The 18,043-nt window shown below is 42.4% G+C and overlaps 4 protein-coding genes across 10 annotated transcripts in view; 1 reads left to right on the plus strand and 3 right to left on the minus strand.

Annotated features, from left to right (window-relative positions):
- Positions 1-156: 156 nt before the first annotated feature.
- Positions 157-2,714, minus strand: pcna (proliferating cell nuclear antigen). Its single transcript, XM_049762081.1, has 6 exons — positions 2,255-2,714; positions 1,218-1,315; positions 1,074-1,141; positions 798-992; positions 588-711; positions 157-478 (listed from the first exon to the last, which is right to left on the minus strand). The coding sequence occupies exons 1-6, from the start codon at positions 2,473-2,475 to the stop codon at positions 402-404; spliced, it is 783 nt and encodes a 260-aa protein (XP_049618038.1). The 5' UTR covers positions 2,476-2,714; the 3' UTR covers positions 157-401.
- Positions 2,715-3,075: 361 nt separating this feature from the next.
- Positions 3,076-7,251, minus strand: zgc:152830 (uncharacterized protein LOC767682 homolog). The gene is made up of 16 exons (XM_049762078.2): positions 7,098-7,251; positions 6,527-6,568; positions 6,334-6,424; positions 5,886-6,034; positions 5,707-5,815; positions 5,422-5,549; positions 5,248-5,347; positions 4,961-5,036; positions 4,802-4,887; positions 4,607-4,711; positions 4,269-4,344; positions 4,060-4,178; positions 3,881-3,964; positions 3,739-3,796; positions 3,437-3,618; positions 3,076-3,362 (listed from the first exon to the last, which is right to left on the minus strand). Exons 1-16 carry the CDS (start codon positions 7,106-7,108, stop codon positions 3,228-3,230), a joined length of 1,551 nt encoding a protein of 516 aa, XP_049618035.1. The 5' UTR covers positions 7,109-7,251; the 3' UTR covers positions 3,076-3,227.
- Positions 7,252-7,470: 219 nt separating this feature from the next.
- On the plus strand, positions 7,471-10,019 carry fahd2a (fumarylacetoacetate hydrolase domain containing 2A). Of its 2 annotated transcripts, none has more exons than XM_049762079.2 (8): positions 7,471-7,668; positions 8,096-8,358; positions 8,435-8,651; positions 8,918-8,977; positions 9,040-9,202; positions 9,324-9,432; positions 9,583-9,670; positions 9,796-10,019. In XM_049762079.2, the coding sequence occupies exons 2-8, from the start codon at positions 8,096-8,098 to the stop codon at positions 9,856-9,858; spliced, it is 963 nt and encodes a 320-aa protein (XP_049618036.1). In that variant the 5' UTR covers positions 7,471-7,668; the 3' UTR covers positions 9,859-10,019. The 2 variants fall into 2 exon arrangements, with proteins under 2 accessions (XP_049618036.1, XP_049618037.1); XM_049762080.1 differs by having other exon boundaries at positions 7,657-7,779.
- A 493-nt stretch (positions 10,020-10,512) lies between these two features.
- Positions 10,513-18,043, minus strand: part of gpat2 (glycerol-3-phosphate acyltransferase 2, mitochondrial) — a 39,431-nt gene continuing 31,900 nt past the window's right edge. For all 6 annotated transcript variants that reach the window (XM_049762070.2, XM_049762066.2, XM_049762068.2 and 3 more), the window contains 7 exons: positions 15,469-15,653; positions 14,950-15,027; positions 14,631-14,753; positions 13,325-13,445; positions 12,870-12,938; positions 12,592-12,647; positions 10,513-11,017 (listed from right to left, as the gene is read on the minus strand). In XM_049762070.2, the coding sequence (XP_049618027.1) occupies positions 10,901-11,017; positions 12,592-12,647; positions 12,870-12,938; positions 13,325-13,445; positions 14,631-14,753; positions 14,950-15,027; positions 15,469-15,653 (749 nt within the window). In that variant the 3' untranslated portion in view covers positions 10,513-10,900. The remainder of the gene's footprint in view (positions 11,018-12,591; positions 12,648-12,869; positions 12,939-13,324; positions 13,446-14,630; positions 14,754-14,949; positions 15,028-15,468; positions 15,654-18,043) is intronic.

Consider the following 18,043-nt stretch of genomic DNA (forward strand, 5'->3'; position numbering starts at 1 on the left):
AATTTGGCAATACATATCCCCACTAATCACATTATAAACACAGTTAGCTAAATTTTAAACTCGTTTGGAAACTTTTAGCAACTACTGAAATGGACTGTGCAACCTGCAGTTATTTTCAGCTCCAATCATAAGATTAAAAACAGCAAGAAGCTGGGAAAAAGTTGATCAATTTTATTTGGGTGGATGGCATGAAACCACAAAATATTTACAAATACGTATCTACAAAAACAAACTGCAAGTGTGGATGCAAAAAGAGGCATAAAGAGACAACAAGACTCTTGAGTGCTGACATTGCCACACAACCGGGAATGCATCACTTAATAAGTGTCCAAACGTTGACACTTAAGCGCATGCGCAGCACGACGTGCTTCTTCATCCTTCTTTGTTGACTTTGCGTCGACTCAAGAAGACTCTTCGTCGATCTTAGGCGCCAGGTAGTATTTGACGTGGCCCATGTCAGCAATCTTATATTCCACCACTGCACAAATGAAATCCCGGCCCACCAAAAAATGGATGTTAAGACAAGATGGAATACGGTACACAGTGGTGTTTTGACTTAGGAGATGTTATGTCGCCGTGTCGCTTACCAAGAGGAATGTCCGCTGACATACTGAGGGTGACTGTCTTGGACAGGGGAGTGGCTTTGGTGAAGAAGTTCAAGTAGTTGAGAGCAAAGATGAGCTGAACTGGTTCATTCATCTCAATAGTCACCTAGATGACATTCAGAATAGTTACATGAAAGCATTTCTTATTTTTTCTAAATCATTACTGTTTACTGAAATTTATTTAAGACTCACCGCCTCCTCCTCCTTGTCCACATTGCTTGTCTGGGACAGCTTGATGTTTCCCGTACCCAGCTCTCCACTAGCAGAGAACTTGACGCCATCCTTGGCGCAGGAGATCATGACGGCGTCTCCAATCTGCGAGAGATCGCGGCAGATGCGGGCGAACTCCCCTGATGGCATCTTGATCACACAGCTGTACTCCTGCTCCTGTGAACATGGACGAGAGAAGGTCAGAAACCGTTGCATCGCCAAGCCGCGACAAGACCCAAAACCTTAATGGGACCTTACTGGAATTCCCAGCTGCTCCACATCGAGGTCCATCAACTTCATCTCATAATCTGACACCTTCTCCTGGTCTGAAAAAAAAAAGCAATGTTTAAGAAAATGCAAAAAAGAATAGCACAGAGTAGACTGGATTGTCCGTCAACTTACTGACTGTCTCGAAGACAAGCGCGAGTGTGTCTGCATTGTCGTCCGCTCGAACGGTGATGATGTCTTCATTTCCGGCGCACTTCAGGATCTTGGACATACTGGAAATTGAAAAAAAAGAAAAAAATGGAGTATGTCAACTAAATAATTTTAAGGGACATTTTATGCAATTTACGGTTTAAAATAAACTATGCTAATGAATGTTGTGATCAACCTATATTACTTTGACTAGACAGGTTATGTTGGAGGTCATTTGTAAATATTTCGATCTTGTTAAATATATCCACATTCAACCCACTTTCAAACTATTTTGCCACTTATGTCTGTGTAAATTTCTAGTCATTCAAAATAACAGCAATCATTTTGTTGATGGGTTTGTTCATTATTCTTACTTTTCTAATAAAGCTATACTTTATTAATAAAGAAGTCACGAAAATTTTAAAGAATGAATCGAGATCATCACAGTAATACCCACCACCGCGCCTTGTCAATCCTATGCAAATGAAGTGTGACGTCAGGGTGACACGCTCCCGGAAGTGAAAATTCCCGGGTTCAAGAAATATTCCCGCCAAGTCTCAAATTGGCGCTCAAGTCAGGTCGGCACCCAATGACGAGTTCGGTGAACGAACATTGATAACGCGAAAGACTCGAGAGGCTTTGTACCTTAATAACATTCTTACTACACGCCTAAGTCGTTTATATTACACATACTGAAGGGTGTTACAGGCAACTCCATTTGGAGGAACATGCCCGGGCATCTCCGCCATGATGGCTACCTTTCTTTATGCCCCTATTCGAACTTTCTTTGAGCACCACAATGAAACAACAAAGTCGCAATCCGGACAGTGTTGACATGAAGATTAAAGCACTTTTGAGTCATGCGGAATGTTACTTATGTTGACCAACCGACAGACACTTGTTTAAAGCTGCAATCCAAAGTTTGCCTCACGTAACATAAGTTAGCAATTGGCCACCATTTCTAGGATTTTATGGCGGCTAACACTCGTTCTGAATAAGTTCAAAAATGCTATTTGGCTGACCTGCCCAGGTTGACTCCCATGGCGAGGTTTCTGTCGCAGCGGTACGAGTCGAAGCCGTCACTGCGGAGGGTAAGCTGCACCAGGGAGACGTGAGAGGAGTCCATGCTCTGCAGCGAGATGCCGGACGAGCTGACGTCCCAGCACGCCTCAGTGATCAGATCCTTCAAGGCCTCCAGCACCTTCTTCAAGATGGATCCCTGGACCAAGCGAGCCTCAAACATACTTGCTGTTGTGTTTGCTGAAAAGTTGGAATAGATAAAGACGGAGCAGTCGTAGTTACTTCCTCGAAGTAGGGGCTAGGTAATATTAAAGGCCGAGATTTAGAAGTCGGACTAAGAAATAGGAGCCTTAGGTTAAGTCTTTGTCCCTGGTTAATTGAAAGAAGTACAATCTCACGTCTAGGAGGAGGATTTGAAGCGTTTACGCGCGCCACAGCTATGTTATAATGGTATGGCGCCGCAACGTCATTTCCGCTACCGGTGTAGACTGCGCCTTTTCCGCCAGGAAATCGGGTCTTAAAGGCGGCCATTTTGAAGAGGTCAACCCATCGAATCCCCACCTTAAGAGTTAATACGCGTATTTCACGTTATAAAATTCTAAGTGTAAACCAACAATCAAAAATATCACAGAAAGAGACATGTTCTCATCTCAGTTAATTCACAAAAGTAGTCATTTTCACAGTGGGTGCCGTTTATTTCCCTCGGTTTTGAGCGTTGGCAAATGACGTTTACGTGCATTACCGCCGTCTACTGGTATGGAGGATAGTTCTGGTACTAAGTCGAGCCGTTTCTTGAAGCTATAAGAAAATAGACTCCAAAAGATTAAATGCCCAATGTATATTTATTGACCAATAAAAAATGCTTGGCATAAAGCCACACTTTTGCAATTACGACCTTTTTCATACTGCTTTTCTCCTCTCTGTGTAGTTTTGTGCCACTTGAGGTCAATCGTATTTCAAACTGGATCGGACCGCTTAAAGGTCGGACAGGAAGTAGTTGGTTGCCATGGCGAGGATGGGCGCTCCCGTTGGCACACCAGGGAAGGGACCGCTGGAACCAGCGATGTCGATGTGGGAGTACGGCAGAGGCGCCTCAGAATCCACACCATGCTGCATCAAAGTAAAGGTAATTTTAAATCTGAGGAGACAATGCAGCAAGTGAGTCATTTCTCCTTGTGACCCACCTTGTGCAGGCCCGACGCCATGATGAGGAAAGCCGCTGGAGTCTGATGTCCTCGAGGGGTCGCAGAAGATGGCAAGTTGTTGCACTGGAGAATATCCTCGTACTCGGATTTACCCTTATGAAACTCGTAGTCTTCCCTCCTGATGCTGGACACTTCGAAGAGGTCGCCCAGCACCTCTCCAGCTGCATGACGATAAAGGCAAGAACACAAATTTAAATTATTTGTTGATTAAAAAAAATCTAGTTCTAAATCTTTTATTGGATAATCCCCGTAGTGTTGCAACCATAGAATTAATTTCTCACCTTTTTGCCACTGAGCTGCATTACCGGTGCGATGGGCGGGTCCGTTGTCCATGATTATCTGCAGAGAAATTCACAGCAGAAAAATTCAACTAGAATATCACACTAACATCCATTGTCATCCAGTGATGGAGTCAGCTCTCACAGAATAGTTGGGTCCCATGGCTCTGATAGCATGGCCGGTCAGAGTCGCAATTGTGAACAGCTGCGGGGAAGTCTCGTGCACAGCCTGTGTAAAAATGATCGCGTCAAAACCATGTTCAAGAAAAATCCTCAAATGCAGCCTGATGACTGGTAGGCGTGTCCCCTAAAACCTGAGCTGACCTTCTCTTTCATCTCACAAAGCAGGTCAACCATCACCATGCGTCCCTCGGCATCCGTGTTGCCGACTCTGACTCGGCGTCCAGCACGAGAGACCACCAGCTCGTCCGCCACGTAGCAGTCTGAAACACAAACGTACAGTACATTCAAATGTGCCACTATCAAGCTTTTTTTCCTCCTTAGATTCAGCACCATCATAAAATGTCACTGACCTGAACCCACACTGTTGCGCACCATAGCCATGGAACCAACAACCTTCAAGTTCTTGGGCTTCAGCTTTGCCAAAATCTAAAATGGGAAACTCTATTAGTGGCATTCACCATGTACAGTTCTCCCCCTGCCTATTTGCGGTTTTACATTTCAAAGGGTTAAGTTAACAAGAATAAACGTGGTGGAAATTCAGAATTTCATTTTCAGTTCAAGTCATATTTGGCGCTTATTGATTAACAACATTTGTGGCCGTGTTCAGTTCACCCTATGGATAGAAATTTCATGCAATCTCGCGAGGATTACACACAGTCACTCGTGACAGACTGTCAGTGCAACTCACCTGGAAGAAGCCGGCAACAGCAGCAGCACCACACTTGTCTCTGTGCATCCCTGCCATGAAGCCGCCAGCCTTGATGTCTGCTCCGCCCGTGTCATACGTGATGCCCTGTATGCCAATTAACACAAATCCTGCTTTTAGCAGATGTAAAAAAAAAAAAATTTTAAACTGCGTGGGCATAGCATCTTCTTCTCTCACCTTGCCCACCAGCATGAGCGTCTTCTGGATAGGGCCCTCGCCACAGTACTGCAACTTAATGACTCTGGCTTGGTGACGTGGTACACCTACATAAAAGAGGGGAACGTGAATGGGGGCGCTAGCAAGGAGCATGCTCGCAACAAGACGTGCGGCTCTTACTGTTGGCACAGCGGTTGACAGCAGCCAGGCAGGGGTACTCCCTCTCCAGAAATTTTACATCACTTATCACTTCCACCTAAAGGGAACACACATGTTCACATCACATCAGGGTTTCCAAACCTTCAGTGCCTATTTTGTTTTAAAAATACATCATAGCAAGTATTGTAAGAAAAATGAAGCGGCGGTTGTGGAAAAGCAATTCATTTTTTGGCCTGTCAGGGTCGTACTGAAAATAGATATGAACAAAGGAACGCAGAACAAACAGGATTAGTCCTTAGCTTAACTACCTGCACGGGGGTGTTCTTGAAGAGTTCCACAACGTACTCGGCCACGCGAGGAGCAGCCATTCGCTCAGGATCCGAGCCGCCGATGTCGCGGCATGCCAGCCTAAGAAACGAGACTTTTGTATCAAGGGTTGAACGGCACAATTATGAGAATAAGGTGAACTAATTTGACTGTACCGTCCACTCTCCAGACCGCCAGCCAGATCCACCAGGCTTTGTCCCTGGTTTGCCTGAGGCACCCAGAGACCCAGCACGCACGCTTTGTGGTTGGACGATTTGATATTCGCCTCCCTCACTTCTAGAGGCTATTTTATAGGAAAAACACACAGTGAGCATCATTTAGAGTACGCATGTAACTCCCACAAATGAAAGTTATGCTCCAGAGTTTACACACTCCCATAGAATTAACGCACCAAAAAAAAGGGTCAAGTCAATCCAAACAAAGTAATGTGTTCATTTTACCATGTAGAGCGCATGAAGAGCCCCAAGTGCAGCCACCAGCGTGCTGTTCTTATAGTCCTTGTGTTGAGGGCACACCAGCAGGGGGCGTTGCATTCCTGCTTTCAATGCCCTGAAATGACAAGTGTGAGAAATGAAGTGAAAACAAAACTAGGGCTCTTCCTGCCATGGAGTATACCAACCGCTTCATAGCATTGACAGCCGCGTCGCTGAAGCGTCTGACATCATCGTAGTCACGGTTGACGGGGCCGGTAGCGGAAAACACCAATCGGTTGCCAGGGAGACCGGGGACCTTCAGGACTACCACCTCTTCACCCAGACCGCTGTCAACCTGTTATGTGATTTCATCAAGATGCTTAGACCTCACCGTTGAAGCTTCAGTTGTAAACCAACTGTGTTTATTAATAAAGAGGCTGTCGATCTGCAACTTCTTTATTGTCAAAGTGCAAGTGGCAAGGACTTGGTCAGTGAATATATTAATTTGCCCTGAAAGTTCTGATTTAAAAGGGCAGTAATTGACAAAATCTTCCAAATTTTTGTTAGACATCTAGACTTAATATATCGCAGTGGTGCATTGGGGCATTGGGGCATTTCTTCTTTTGTGGATGGGTCATCACCTAGTGGACTTACAGTGTTGTAGTCCTGCAGGGGGGCTTTCAGACATTCAAGTGTGGAGGGCAAATCATCATGGCTCTGCGCTATCAAAACAACGCCATCAAATCTGAAAGTGAAAAAAAAACAATCAACAAAATGTCTGCACAGGATATGCAAGTCATCGACAACAACAAAAAGAGGATGTGTTCCCCTTTCTTCTGGTACTCACTTCTGGTCCTTGAGGTCAGTGGTCCACTCAATGGGCTGCACACTAGCAGAAAGAAAAGAGAAAAAAAAGTTGTTGTTTTTTGTTAAACTTGGACAACTTTAGTATGAAAAGATGAGATTTGAAGATGCCAGACATCAGTGCAAGTTCATGATAAGGAATAATCACAGTAAGGGAGACCTTTGATCATTCAGCGCTTATCTCTAAACCTCCATTCTGCCTTGATGTGCACTTTTTTTTTTTTTAAAGAGCCAACTTGACAAAATGTGTTTGTCAGGCAGACCTTTAGGACCAAAATACTCAAATAAGTCATGCACGACATTATAACTGAATAAATTCAAATTAAGACGTAGAGATTTAATTACCTAATCAAATAAATATCAATACAAGCTCAAATCACAGATGGATTATGATTCTCTTCAATTTAATGCTATGTAAGTAGTCCACTGTCAAAATAAAAAGTACCAGATAAACAAACCTTTAAACGGGTTTCGAGTTCTAAATTTAACTTAGTAGTTTGGTTAGCTCCCAGTCGCAATCTCGTTATGGGGTCAGTGGTAAGATTCCGTTTTACCTGGTGCACATCGTGCTGGTCGTCCTGCTTCGTCTACAACCGAGAAGTTGAAAGAGAAAGAGAAATGACTGAATGACTGCTGATCGGCAGTGACAACGGGGCTTACCATGTGGTCACATGATCTGAGCACTCGTTGCCTTCACATGTATTCAAAAAAATCGGAATGTCCTATTTGTATTTATACGTAGCGATTATATTTAAAAATTTAGCATCATACTATCAAGCTTGTACGTTAAATATAAACGCGCTATAATCAATATTATTTTAAAATAATGCTATTTGACGATAAATAAGATTTTCAGAAGGTTTATTTGGACGATTTTGAAAAATTCGGTTAGCTTAGTTTTTTGTTGCCTGATGGGAATTGTAGTTTTTGATCAAACAAAGCATTAGACGACAGATTTTTTAAATAAACAAATCTGTTTCTTTGGACAATCACGATTGTTGCCATAAATCTGTATATTAATTTCACATTTTTTCCAGAAACAATAGTTGGCGAGAGACGAATGAATAGAAATGTGAGAAGCTAAGCGGAAGTTGTGAAAGTAGAGCTTTGTGCATACGACAAGAGGTGAGTATTAACCAGAGACTGTGCAAAGGGCATTAAATGGTTGAATGACGCTTTTGCATATTAACTTTATGAAATGAAGTGAGAGTAGATCAGACAGCGCTCGAGCTTCAGGTAAGCAACATAGCTATGAGGCTGCTTTTTTTTTTTTTTTTAGTGTAGAAGGGGGGGCGTTACTGAGTTTGAGCTGCATTAAAAAAATTGCAATTCTGGTTGAGTTTTCCTCTTATCAGGCTTAACGTAATCATCATCTTTCTTCTTCTTAAACGCCGTTGCTTGAGAACATGCCGAGCTATATTTGCTGAGTGCAAATGTACACAAGCCACAGGGAATGATTAAACAACCAAATGAACCTTTACTACAACTCTAATCGGGAACCTTATGCAAATTCAATTTTACCAACAACAGTTGCACTTCTTGTTACCAACAGATGAGGGCTCTTCTTGGCTCCTTGCGCAACCTCAGTTTGCTCTCTCGGAGTTACTCAGTGACCCCGCAGCGACGGGGTCTGTGTAACGCACCCATGCGTCTAGTGCAGTTTCATCACCACGGTGATGGAGAAGGAGTCAGAGTTGGGGTGGAGCAGGACATAGGCCTCGATGTGGTGGACCTCAGGGCGTTTGACCCCTCCATGCCTTCCACTCTGAAAGAGCTTCTGGAGATGGGAGATAAAGGCCTGGATTGTGCACGGAGGTATCGTGAATGTATGGACTTCTGTACATAATATTCCTGTTCGTTAAACATGACAATTTCTTCATCCTCACCTCAGGGCACTGTCTTCTGGTCAGTGTGTGCTAAAGCGCTCGGACATCAGGCTGTTGTCTCCCATTTTAGCCCCGGAGAAGGTGGTTTGTGTGGGTCTAAACTACCGTGACCATTGCCTGGAACAGAATGCCCCGATCCCAAAAGAGCCCATCATCTTCAGCAAGTTTCCCAATGCAATCACGGGCCCATATGATGACATTTTTCTTCCTTCCGAGAGCCAGGTGAGTTCCAAGAGGCCAGAACAACTGATAGTAAAAGGGAAATAAATTCATGTTGATTAGAAAAATCACTAATTCTGTCTGTCACTGCCATGATCCACTGAGTGAAATTTTAGCCTTATTTGGGTATTATAGACTTAAGCACGTTTTTTGGACTGGATCTGGACAAAGACTACAATATTATCCAGAGTAGGCCATCATACTTGTTAGGATAAGTGCCTAGAACTGATAAACAACATCCTGACCTTGCTTTATCTTCTGCTGTAAAGGAGGTGGACTGGGAAGTGGAGTTGGCTTTTGTGATTGGACGACGAGGAAAGCACATCAAGGTGAGCATCACTGCATCGTTGCCACGCAACAGACTTCTGACATGTGCCGCCACGCTGTTCAGGAAGAAGAGGCCCTTTCCTACGTGGCGGGCTTCATGGTGGCCAATGACGTCAGCGCGCGTGACTGGCAGATGAAGCGTAATGGAAAGCAGTGGCTGCTCGGAAAGACGTTTGAAAGCTTTTGTCCGCTCGGCCCCGCATTAGTGACCACAGATGCTGTGCGAGGTGAAGCTTTCCTCTGTTTACCCATATCTACCGGTTGCCATGGCAAAGACAAACTTGCTCGGTTTTGAGGGTATCTGCAAAAAGTACATCAATACTAACTCCAAAATGACATGACCTCCAGATCCTCACAATTTGGGAATTCGTTGCCTGGTCAATGGAGAAAACGTTCAGAGCAGCAACACCAATCAGATGATCTTCAAGACTGAAGCGTTGATCTCCTGGGTTTCAAAGTAAGACTGTTGTTCCATCTTCTAAAAAAAAAAAAAAAACACTGTGCATACAAAGATGAAAGGTAATTCATAATGATATTGACCTACAAGCTACTCACAGCTTGAGGCATGATAGTAGTTTAACTTGTCTGCTTTCTTCCTCCTTTTCAGGTTTGTGACATTAACTCCCGGAGACGTGTTCCTGACAGGCACCCCTCCTGGCGTAGGGGTGTTCAGAAAGCCGCCGGTCTTCCTCAAGGTTATTTACTTTGTCAAGCTGCTTAAAGAAAGTGGTTGGGGGTTGCATGCTGCGGCACACAAGTAACATTTTCAAACCATAATGAAACATGAGTGGTGTTCGAACTGAACGGTTCTGTCTTTCAGAAAGGAGATGTTGTGGAGTGCCAAATAGACCTGTTGGGATCCATCGTCAACAGAGTGGTTTGAACTGAGAGACAAACCGTGTGGTAAAAAATCATGACTAACTGTTGGAATTGCTTATTTCTCGATGGAAGCAAATTGTTTGATATACGGTATGGCTTCATGTGACATTTAGAAAAAAAAATAGCAGTAAGCACATAGAAAATAAACTTATTCCAAAATGTGAATTCAGTATTAAGGTTAAATGTGATCTGTGGTCAAATCCATGTGTCAAATTGATGTGGTTGAAAATTATAATAGATATTTCTTAGTGTGGGTGTATTAATGCTGTATTTATATTATAGAATATTGTAGAATTTCCAGAGCATAAAAGTCACTTTCTTTTCCAAAGTGGCCAAATTATTTATGCATATATATGTGAGAATACACCGCACCCGGGTCACAGCTATATTGTATATCTAGACTGAACAGTACATGCAATTTAACACTGGAGGGCAGTAGAGTTTCATGTTGAATTTGTAACTTTTGAATCCTATCTTTGCAAATTACAGATGATGCTGCCAGAGGCAGATTCCATTGTTGTTGTTTTTGTTGCTCACTCATGAGGTATAATTCGTGACAAGGACACCACTTTGAATTAATAATGGCCTCGGAAAATAATTACACTAATGAAATACCAGAAGACTTCATAAACAAAATAACAACAACAAAAAAAACCTCTCAAGTTAGAGCAGTTTAATAACGATGAGATGAAGAGAATTGGGCCTCATTAGCATGGGATGTGAAATAATGTACTTGGTAAAAGTAGAAAAAACAAAACAGCTGAAATGTGATCAGCTTACAAATAAAAGCGCCCTGGTTACAGTATGAACACAGGGGAGAGCACGCTGCATCATCATACTACGTTGCTGATTACAGCAACCGCAATCCTCATCTCCTGCAGCTTTATGCTAATGCTATTACCGAGGCAAAACTTTAAATCACTGCCTCATAACAAAAAATCTCTCTGCGATTAACCCCAAAGGCCTTGGCACCTCAACAGGCACTCTAAAACCAAACTTTTGACTCTGAAAACACAGTTAAGCAACGAATGCGGCAGTTTGACATATTAATCGCAGAGGTACTGAGAGATGAAGCGCTGCAGTTTCTGCCGGTTTTGTGTCGACTGGAACAAAGGTGTGACCCCAAGGAAGACTCCTCCTTCCCACCGCTCCTCCATGAGGACCTGATGGGAGTGCAAACATGGTGAGCATACTTGTAAAGGTAATACTGTTTACATGCATGCTCTTCACACAGCAGGATCTAAATTGACTAACATGTCTGCTTTAGCTCTGCATTCAAATTTAGTCTTTGGTCTAATTTGTTCAACAAAAAAAAGAAACAATCACATTTGAATCACAAAAATCTGCAACCGTTTCCACTCCTATATTATTTATTGATTTGCTTCCTTACAGCTCTGTTGACTGGCCGCTTCATTAGGTACAGTGGCACAATCCATTTTGATCCAATACCAGAGCTGAATCGATACTATGCCCGAAGCCCTTCTTCTGATGCCTCTAATTCATTTTTAATATCTAATATTTTATTAAAAGATCATTTTCAATCTTGAGACTGTGATCTCTCCGACAAGGAAGAAGCCTTGCGCCACTCACAGGGTCGCACGTACGACCATACATTCATATCCTCTAGTTCTCGGAACGCAACAGTAAAAAACAAAGGAAATAAAAATGAATCTTTTTAAATGAATTATTTAATAAAAATAATAAAAGTTGGGAGGAGAAGTAACACACACGTACAAAATTCTTAAGAATTTATATTTTTACATTTTAGGGCAAAGCCTAATTTAAAGAAGTCGGGGCAGGCAACAAAGGCTACTTTCTGGTGTTTAAAGTAGTTTAAACTCATCTTTTAAGTTGCATTTATTAAGTTATTTAACAGCTAACGGTACCTCTTATTTCCTGGGGATGCCATCGGCACAGATTCTTTGGAATGGCCTAGATATACCGTCCCATAAAAGAGAGCGTTGTATTTTTATCAAGTTCTTGAATTACACTTTAAAAAAAGTTATTTTTCCTTAACATGCCCACTTTTCAGTCGAATCCACTTTTAAGAATAACAAGACAGCAATTGATTGACAGATGATGATGACCCTGAGAAGCAAATTAAAAATTGCCTTTTGAAGTCATCTCAGATATATAGGTCAATGAAGCTCTATTTTTAAAGGCAGCGATTCCCATCTCGCAAAGACGGAGCAGACTGATGGCTGCATAGGCTCAAGGGCTGACTCGTCAATTGTAAGAGCGGGAGATTGGAGAGTGTTCCGAGACTTTGATGCGCACTACATGGGGTGCTACGAGTGGCCTCGCCGAGCCTCGCATCGCATCAGGAGAATCCATTTCACTCCACTTCTTTGTAGATCGTGGAGATGTTCAATAGAAACCCCTTCTCTTTTGTCTTGGAACATCACAGGTATCTATTACTATGTGAAAGATGACCTCTCGTGGCCCTTTTTCTCGCACTGAATCTCAAACTGCGATCATCAAGCATTTATCTGGCCCTGACAACGTTTCTGTTTTATTCATTCAGATGAGGGTCACCATCACAACCCTGAAACATGCTCAAAAGTTAAAAGAAAGTTGAATGAGATACTTGGGGGCAATATTCACATTAGTCCAGAAGGGCAAGAAAAAGTTGATTTTAGTTCTTTGACGCAACGCCGTTTATGTATAATATATATTTTATGACAAAGTACGTTCTCTGAACACACACGGCATAGAATATATAAAGCCTGTCACTCACCCCCAGGTCTATTAGTGTTCCAACTGCAGTTTGAGCAGCCTCCTGTGAGCAGCTCTCTGCAAGATAGCGCACAAAGGCACGCATCACTCAAAAGAACAGACGTATAGCCGATAAAGAAAATAACAGGTCGGAATAATGGAACAAAGCCATTACCAGCGGGATTGGTTGAATATTTTTTTTACCTTGTGTAACTCTGAGTGGTTTCAATTAGGATTTTGTCTTTCTATGTGCGGAGGTGTTTTTTTTTTTTTTTTTTTTTTTGAGGGGGATGTGCTCACCGTAGTGCTGTTTCTTCTTATTTGCTGTATCACACAGATGTGAGCACAGCTGAGTCACAAAATCACCTTCTACCAGAAAAAAGGCGGGGGGTTATCCACATGAATGTTCAAAACAGTCTGGAAAGTCATTTATTGTTCTGTATTATACAAGCAATAGAAAACAATGCTACGTTATCAAAAATGAATTATACTAAGAGCACCTATTTTGCCCTCATTTGGTATATTGTTTGTCTACATGTGTTGCTTCACCCTTTAAGTTAAAATATCTGCAACTTAAAGGGTTATACCAATGCAACACCGAGGCTATCCATTTAAGTTATTTTGAATCGTTTGTTAGCATGAAGCTAAAAAAGCTTTTATCTTAAAAAACTCATAAGATGGATAACTTGTGTCTCAGGCAACCAATGTGCTTAGCTTTTATTGCTCAAGGAAAGGTAAAGTTAAGAACAAAAAACCTGGCAGAGGAGTTTTTAGGTGGTCCAAGAAAGCGGTGGTCCAGGAGAGAGCCCTCAGACGTCCGGCTAGCATGTTGCAGAGGAAGAACAGCATGTCGGGACACTGATTTGGTTGGCTTATCTACGAATGGCCAGGCAAGAAAGTGCATGATGGGAATGTCAATGGGAGGATGACTGGATGAAAGAACATTTTCCACCAGGCTTAAAACCTTGCGAGAAGTCACTGTCAGCTAGCATGTCAAGCCTCGCAGAAATACAGCAGATGAGGTCTTTTAATTTTGGTTTCTGTCATTTTGTCCGCCAGCCTGTCGGCTCATTTCTTTTTTTGGCCTCAGACTAAAATAGCTCAGCGACTGTGCTATGGATTGTTATTACGAAAGTTCATAAAAACATTCATGGCCCCCAGACGACGTCTCCGTTACTTTCATACGGAGGTTCACGTCCGAGTGAACAACAATGTGGAAGCAGGGTACCGTGACATTTACATCAGATATTGCCTTGAGTGATACAGTGACTTTTCCAGTGTAAAGGTCAGAGATTCAAAGGAAGCTGTCATATATCTTGACATAATTTTCCCTTTTATGGGAATCGTAATATTTTCCTGCACAAAATGGTGGAAAAGGCCATTTCAACTAACCAAAGTCGTTTTCTAAGTTAATTCTTGTGTGCATTAGACGCACTTAGTTATATTTCCGGTGAAGATTTAGTCTTTTTTAACAAAAGTAGGCTTTCAAGTAAAGCAGAGCTGGAGAACATTTTGGATCTCCAAATATAGCAGCAGTAAAACATTAAATATCTATCACCCGAATGCAACCGGCTCCTTTTTGTCTTTCTAGATCAAGACCGAGCACTGAGGAAAGACCTCAGATTTGAATAATGGACTATTGTTCTGTTGTAAAAAGTCCAAAGAGGCAAACGTAATTGAGTGCTTTGTGGACGTCGGTCCACCGCCAAATCACTTTGCGCACTTTTTTTGCGAGTTGATTAGTTGCCCCGTGATGCTTTGAAAAGTCACACCTAACATTCAGGACGGTTTTCTATTAAAGCTGACACACATATTGCTAATTGGTATTCAAGCGATGCGTCTCGCCTGCGTGGCTGCTTTTGTTATGCAGATGTACTCGCATCAAATGGCTCTTTCGTGCTGCCACTTTGCCAGTTTTCTCGTGGCCTGCTTTCACCCCCGCGAGCTGCTATCCACTGTTAACTGGGTTAATATCCCACTGGTTTCTCCCTCGATGCAGTGGAACCTCTGGTGCTTCTCAGTGATGGAGCCAAAACAAAAACTATAGTACAGTTTGGGTACCTTGTAGGACAACAAGTCCTGCTCCTCACAATCAGAATCGCTTTGATACGACCCGTCTGAGGTGGTCCAGGTCAGGGCGCCCTCTCTCTTCCAGAAATCACAGATTGGAACGTCCTTCTGAACCTGCAGAGAAAGAACATCTACAATGTCTGTAGGCAAACAAATGTTTTTTTTTTTTTTATAAGACCCAAAGCAGATTTGCAGATAGCAACAATTTGATTTCAATGGGAAAAGAATATTCTACATCCAAACAAAACAGTGGGTGATTGGTGCCCTGGAAGGAATTGCGTTATGTCTCAGTATGAAAAATACATCTTACTTCTTCCATGATCAAGATGCCGCATCGCACCAAACTGTCAATCGCATCCAGTGCAAAACTTTGAGAAGACTGGCAGGGCTGGAGAAATTGGGAATAAATGAGAGAGAAGGTGAGAGGAGAGTAGCTTCAGTCTCATCACACGCGGAAGACGATCGGAGGAAGACAGGTGACAAAGAGCATAGACAGCGAGATGGAGACGAAGATGAGATCAGAGGAGGAGAAGAGGCGTCGGCCATCGGGATGGTGGAGTGGGAGCGCTATTTTTCCTGTGGAGCGGAGTAGAAAAGAAATAGCGGCTGCTCAAATGAAAGGTGGGCTAACAGAGAAGGGCGCAGTATATCTGCCTCCGATTCGGAGCCCTTGAAGTCAACGTGATGGATTGTGTGCACATGGACGTGTGCACAAACACACAGCAGCAGCGCACGTTTGCACGGGGTGAGGTGAGTCACCGTTCGGCCCCATTAAACACGCCTTGAACGAGACACGCCGGATGTGTGTGTGATGCAAATGGAAACTCACTGGTCTAAAGCCCGGAGGCAGGAGATGGCAGAGCTGCAGGGCCCTTTCAGTCAGCTCCAACTGGCAGAGGACCACATCAAACTCCAAGTCACCTTTGACCTGGTCTCCATCTGCGCTGTCAGCCCTCACCTTGCTGCTGATGCCACTACTGGCAATCTCGGATAGCATAGCTGACACGGCACATGCTGGGGTAAAAAATATGCGTTACTCCACCAACAAGCAGACACACAAGTGAAAATATAGACATAAATATGGTAGCCATAATGGACAGCCTGAAAGAGGGTGAGGTCACCTCCCGCAGTGTGGCGATCTAATGTAGAAGTTAACATAATGGAATGAAACAGAGGAACCGATGGAGGGGTGTTGCTAATATTGTGCCTCGAAGGGACAATTAAAATTATCCTTGAAATTGCCATCAAATTAGATAGCATGAAAAAAAAAATGTAATTCTGTATCCTCAATCTGCCTTAGTCAAGTCAAGTCAAGTCAAGTCAAGTTTATTTGTATAGCCCTAAATCACAAACAGTCTCAAAGGGCTTCACATAGCCAAAAATTGACAATTATTCTCAAAGCATCCCCTGATCTTAAGCTCCCGAGAGGGGTGTCCCAAAATCCAGTTTTACTTATTCTCACTATGGTTGCAGGTGAGCCAGAGGCGGACATCTTGTTGCCACCTCTAAATGACAATTGACATATTCCTGAAAATATTGACCCAAAAAAAGAGGTGAGTTTGAATCACTCCATAAAGACAAGTTAGTTATTGGAAGGAGAAAATAAAATAATAAATAAAGTGTGATTCCAGGAGGGGCTTCACAAATCAAAACTGCTGTAAACTATTCATGCAAACTTTGTTAAACGAATACCTCGGTGAATCAATTTGATGTGTGAAGGTAGATTCATTTGAACTTATTGGATAGAGAATGCGCAGGGGTATCTATTAAAGTATTCACTGAGTATAGTTAGGGATTATTTCAAGTAGTTGAGGGCAAAGCCAAATGTCTCATAACGCCCACTGCCTACAACCTGCACTTCCGCAACCAAAATAAACCGTGCTTACATAATGAATCACGCACAGAGAGCCATTATCAAAAGGTACTTACCGAACATACTGGTTTAAAAAACAAAACAAACAAAAAAAAACACTATGTGCTTCAAAATGCAAATGATATTGACAGAGTCAACATTCAGTGAAGCGTTTTGTAAATAGCTCCAAATCTGTGTCATCACCCTAGCGCAAGTTAATAGTTGCTAGCACAGCAAAGACGCTAAAGCAGCAGCACTGAGTTTGGAATTTAGAGCGAATTTCTTTCCTCCTCGTTCTATGACACGCCAGATTTGTTCCTTTATCTTCTGAGCTTTAAAAGTACCGTAGTTGTTAACACATTTTTCAAACTCAACTTTCCAGCAAGTGAGATACGGCTGAGTGCGCCGCTTCAGACAAGCGATATCGTGTGTTTTCACGACTTTTGAGACGTAGGAGTAGGACCAGAAGAATATCTACTGTGTTGTTGAAAAGGAGGCTCTGGAGACACAATGTGTGAGTGAGAGAAAAGGACGTGAAACATATTAGCTTTCGAGGGCCCACTGAGGTTGGAGCGAAGATAGAAACCAGACTCTCGAGAACAGCTTTGACCACTACATTGAAAAAGGAAAGATTAGGAAAACATAAGAGCAATCTACAGAACAAATGTGGGAGGGGAGAGTCAGTGGATCAAGCGTGAGTGTGGGGACTGAGATTGAGAGAAAGTAGAATCATGTTTTGATAGAAGCCGAAAACTAGTTGGCTTAGCAGAAGATAGTGAAAGAGTGGTTGCGCCATTAAAGGAAAATAAAAGTACATAATAACATGTCCCACGGTGGTTAAATGAAATAGAGACTTTTTTTTTTTTTTTTATCAGGTTACAAGGAGGAAATTTGGAGCTCTTGCAACATTGGTAATGTCCTCTGGCAAAACAATACACAGGCCAGTCTTGTTTTTTTTTTTTTTTAATTAATGCAACTCAGACACTGCCTCCCTGAAATACCTCAGCCAGGAACACTTCTGCAACCACTCATCCCGAATTTCTTTTCTTTTCACAGTCACGACCATTTCCTCACAAAATGAGCGATTATCAATGATTTGTCTCCTCTGGCGAGCTGGGTTTATTAGGGAGAACATGAGCACTCGTCAATATCAATAAACTCGTGTATCTGACCTGACTTTATTGATGCATGTTATGTTAACTAATTTTATGAAGCGCAAATGCCTTGTTAAATTTAACAATTTGGTTCTTTTCCATCTGACAATAACTTATATGCAATTCTCAAACTGTGAACCATAAACATAATGTAATTAAATTGTTGTGAGTTGCATAAAGAAGCATGATTTAAAGTCCAGGACTTTGTGGCCCTTCCAATGAAGCACAGGCACGAGGACACCTAAACAGCGTAATTGGAATGTAAACTTTAGCAAAGGCAGCACAGCTTCCTAACAATGCCATATTTCTGCTGAGAAGGGAGAAATTTAGAATGCTGACCGCTTGCTGTTTTTTATTTTTTTATTATTATTTTATTGCTCTCAAAGATAAGCAGATCT

The sequence above is a fragment of the Syngnathus scovelli genome, chromosome 3 (genome assembly GCF_024217435.2).
Source record: "Syngnathus scovelli strain Florida chromosome 3, RoL_Ssco_1.2, whole genome shotgun sequence".
NCBI classification, from domain to species: Eukaryota; Metazoa; Chordata; class Actinopteri; order Syngnathiformes; family Syngnathidae; genus Syngnathus; species Syngnathus scovelli.